Raw genomic sequence first — 2,062 nt, 5'->3', positions numbered from 1 at the left:
AAGCCCATACACAACCGAAGAACAGACGCTTGCTCCGAACTGCAAAATCCAACAAGGCTTGAAAAAAGAAAGTGTAAACACACACGGAGACCAGCCTTTGTAGACTGGCTCTAACACAAGAAAACGTAACCACACGGCTGTATCGAAGCACTTGGATTACAGACACCGACTGCCCGTACGACGTTCGTTTCCCGCGCCTGCCATCCCGAGAGCCCTACAAAAATCCGAAGCCGCACGCGCGCGCCGGCCCGCCGTGCCGCGCTCTCGCTCCATGGACAACCGGTGCTCATCGGAGCACGCGGCTGAAGACGCGCGACGCGTCCGACGCGCGGACGGGCTTCACCAGGAAATCCTCTGCCCCTTCCTCCAGGCATCTGATTTGATTAGACACGGAGGCCAAAACAGGGGTTAGATGTGTAGGTATGGGTGCTGCTACGGCTACATCTTTGCTATGATGATGAGGATTTGCTTATTACCTGCTGATTCTGGTCGAGACGTTCTCTGAGGACATGATCACCACTGGGATCTGCTTCAGCTTAGATGACTCCTGCATGCATGCACGGATTTTCATTAGTTTTTTTTTTTGAGGTTGCACGGATTTTCATTAGTGATGTCGAAAGGCTCAGATTTTACATTGCAGAATGGACTAGTCGTCAGATTATTACCTTGACCTTCTTGGGGAGCTCGTATCCCGTCATCTCTGGCATCCAGTAATCAGTGATTATCATACTCACGTTCGGCTCCTGTACGACCCGAAAACAAGGGTGAGAGAGGCGTACATCTACGTGTAAAACAACGCCAAATCAAAATGAAAGACAGATAATTAGTAAAAAAACACACAGTTGTATGACATACCGTGCCTAACAGTTCCACCGCCCTCTTCCCACTTTCCACCGCCGTCACTGCACGAGCACAAGACCAAAACAACTTGAATGAAGAACTGAAAATCAAGCAGTGGAGTACTGAAGCCACAAGAGCTTGCAATGCAACAGTGTCGCACGCAACACACACCACGAAACCGGGAGCTCCGGAGGATGACAGCGATGATGGCGCGGTCGACGGAGCTGTCATTCATCCACCGCGAGGACGTGCGGCGTCGCCCCCACGCCCCTCCGGCCGCCGCTGCCGCGACCGCCGCTGGCCATCTCAAGCTCGGTCGTCGCTCCGCTGACACCGCGAAGAGCTAGCGGCGCGTGAGAAGAGCGATCGATCAGCGCAAGACCCCCGTCGACGCCGCCGCCGTCTTGCTACCCAGCCACGGGCCGGCGCCGCGCGCTTTATTACTAGGCCAATCTCAGTGGGGTTTCATCTTATAGTTTTCAACACATTCATATTTTAGAAACAGTGCAGAAGAGTTTTATCTCTATAAAACTCTCTCTACTTCCATGAAATTTTTATCTTCTCTCTTCATCAAGACAGTGTCATATCAGCATATTTAATGCCTATAAAACCCTATGAAATCCCCATTGAGACTGACCTTATATATACACGCAGGGAGCGGGGGCTTCTTGCCTGTTACGGAAGGTGGAACGGAAGCGATCGGTCAGGAGATCCCAATGCGGCTGTGCGGCGAGTGAATCCGTGAGATCTCGATACGGGGCCGGGGCCGGTCCGGCCGGTGAGCTCTGATCTGATACGGGGCGAGCGAGTAACGCCGAGGATCTTCAGCCTGTTCGGTTGGCTGGTTCGTATCGTTGCTGATTCATGAAGAAATACTGCTGGTTGGTTTGTGTGTGAGAGAAATACTGTTCCGACTGAAAATTTATGATCGTTTACGATAAGCCACAGCCAAACGAACAGGCTGAAGTTTTCTTGGATTCTTGCTGCGAACGGGAGGGGCACAGCGCACAGGAGACGCAGGTATTTACTCCTCCCCGCCTGGCACCGCCCAGGACAGGAGATCTCGTCTCCTTTTGGCCCCGTTGGCTGATGTGAAATTTGGCTAAAACTGACTGAAAACACTATTCTAACTGAATTGTCGTGAGAGAAAAGTACTATTCTTATTGAAAAAACAAATCAAACAAGTCGAATATGGAGTAAACCGAACAGGTCAAAAGACATC

The 2,062-nt window shown here is 51.4% G+C and overlaps 1 protein-coding gene across 1 annotated transcript; it reads right to left on the bottom strand.

The window, feature by feature from the left end:
* Positions 1-286: 286 nt before the first annotated feature.
* Positions 287-1,075, bottom strand: LOC136474287 (two-component response regulator ORR11). Its single transcript, XM_066471880.1, has 5 exons — positions 1,012-1,075; positions 856-902; positions 666-743; positions 477-547; positions 287-374 (listed from the first exon to the last, which is right to left on the bottom strand). The coding sequence occupies exons 1-5, from the start codon at positions 1,073-1,075 to the stop codon at positions 287-289; spliced, it is 348 nt and encodes a 115-aa protein (XP_066327977.1).
* Positions 1,076-2,062: the final 987 nt, after the last annotated feature.

The sequence above is a fragment of the Miscanthus floridulus genome, chromosome 8 (genome assembly GCF_019320115.1).
Source record: "Miscanthus floridulus cultivar M001 chromosome 8, ASM1932011v1, whole genome shotgun sequence".
NCBI classification, from domain to species: domain Eukaryota; kingdom Viridiplantae; phylum Streptophyta; class Magnoliopsida; order Poales; family Poaceae; genus Miscanthus; species Miscanthus floridulus.
The sequence above is the reverse complement of the archived record's forward strand: the minus strand, read 5'-3'. Positions and strand labels throughout refer to the sequence as shown.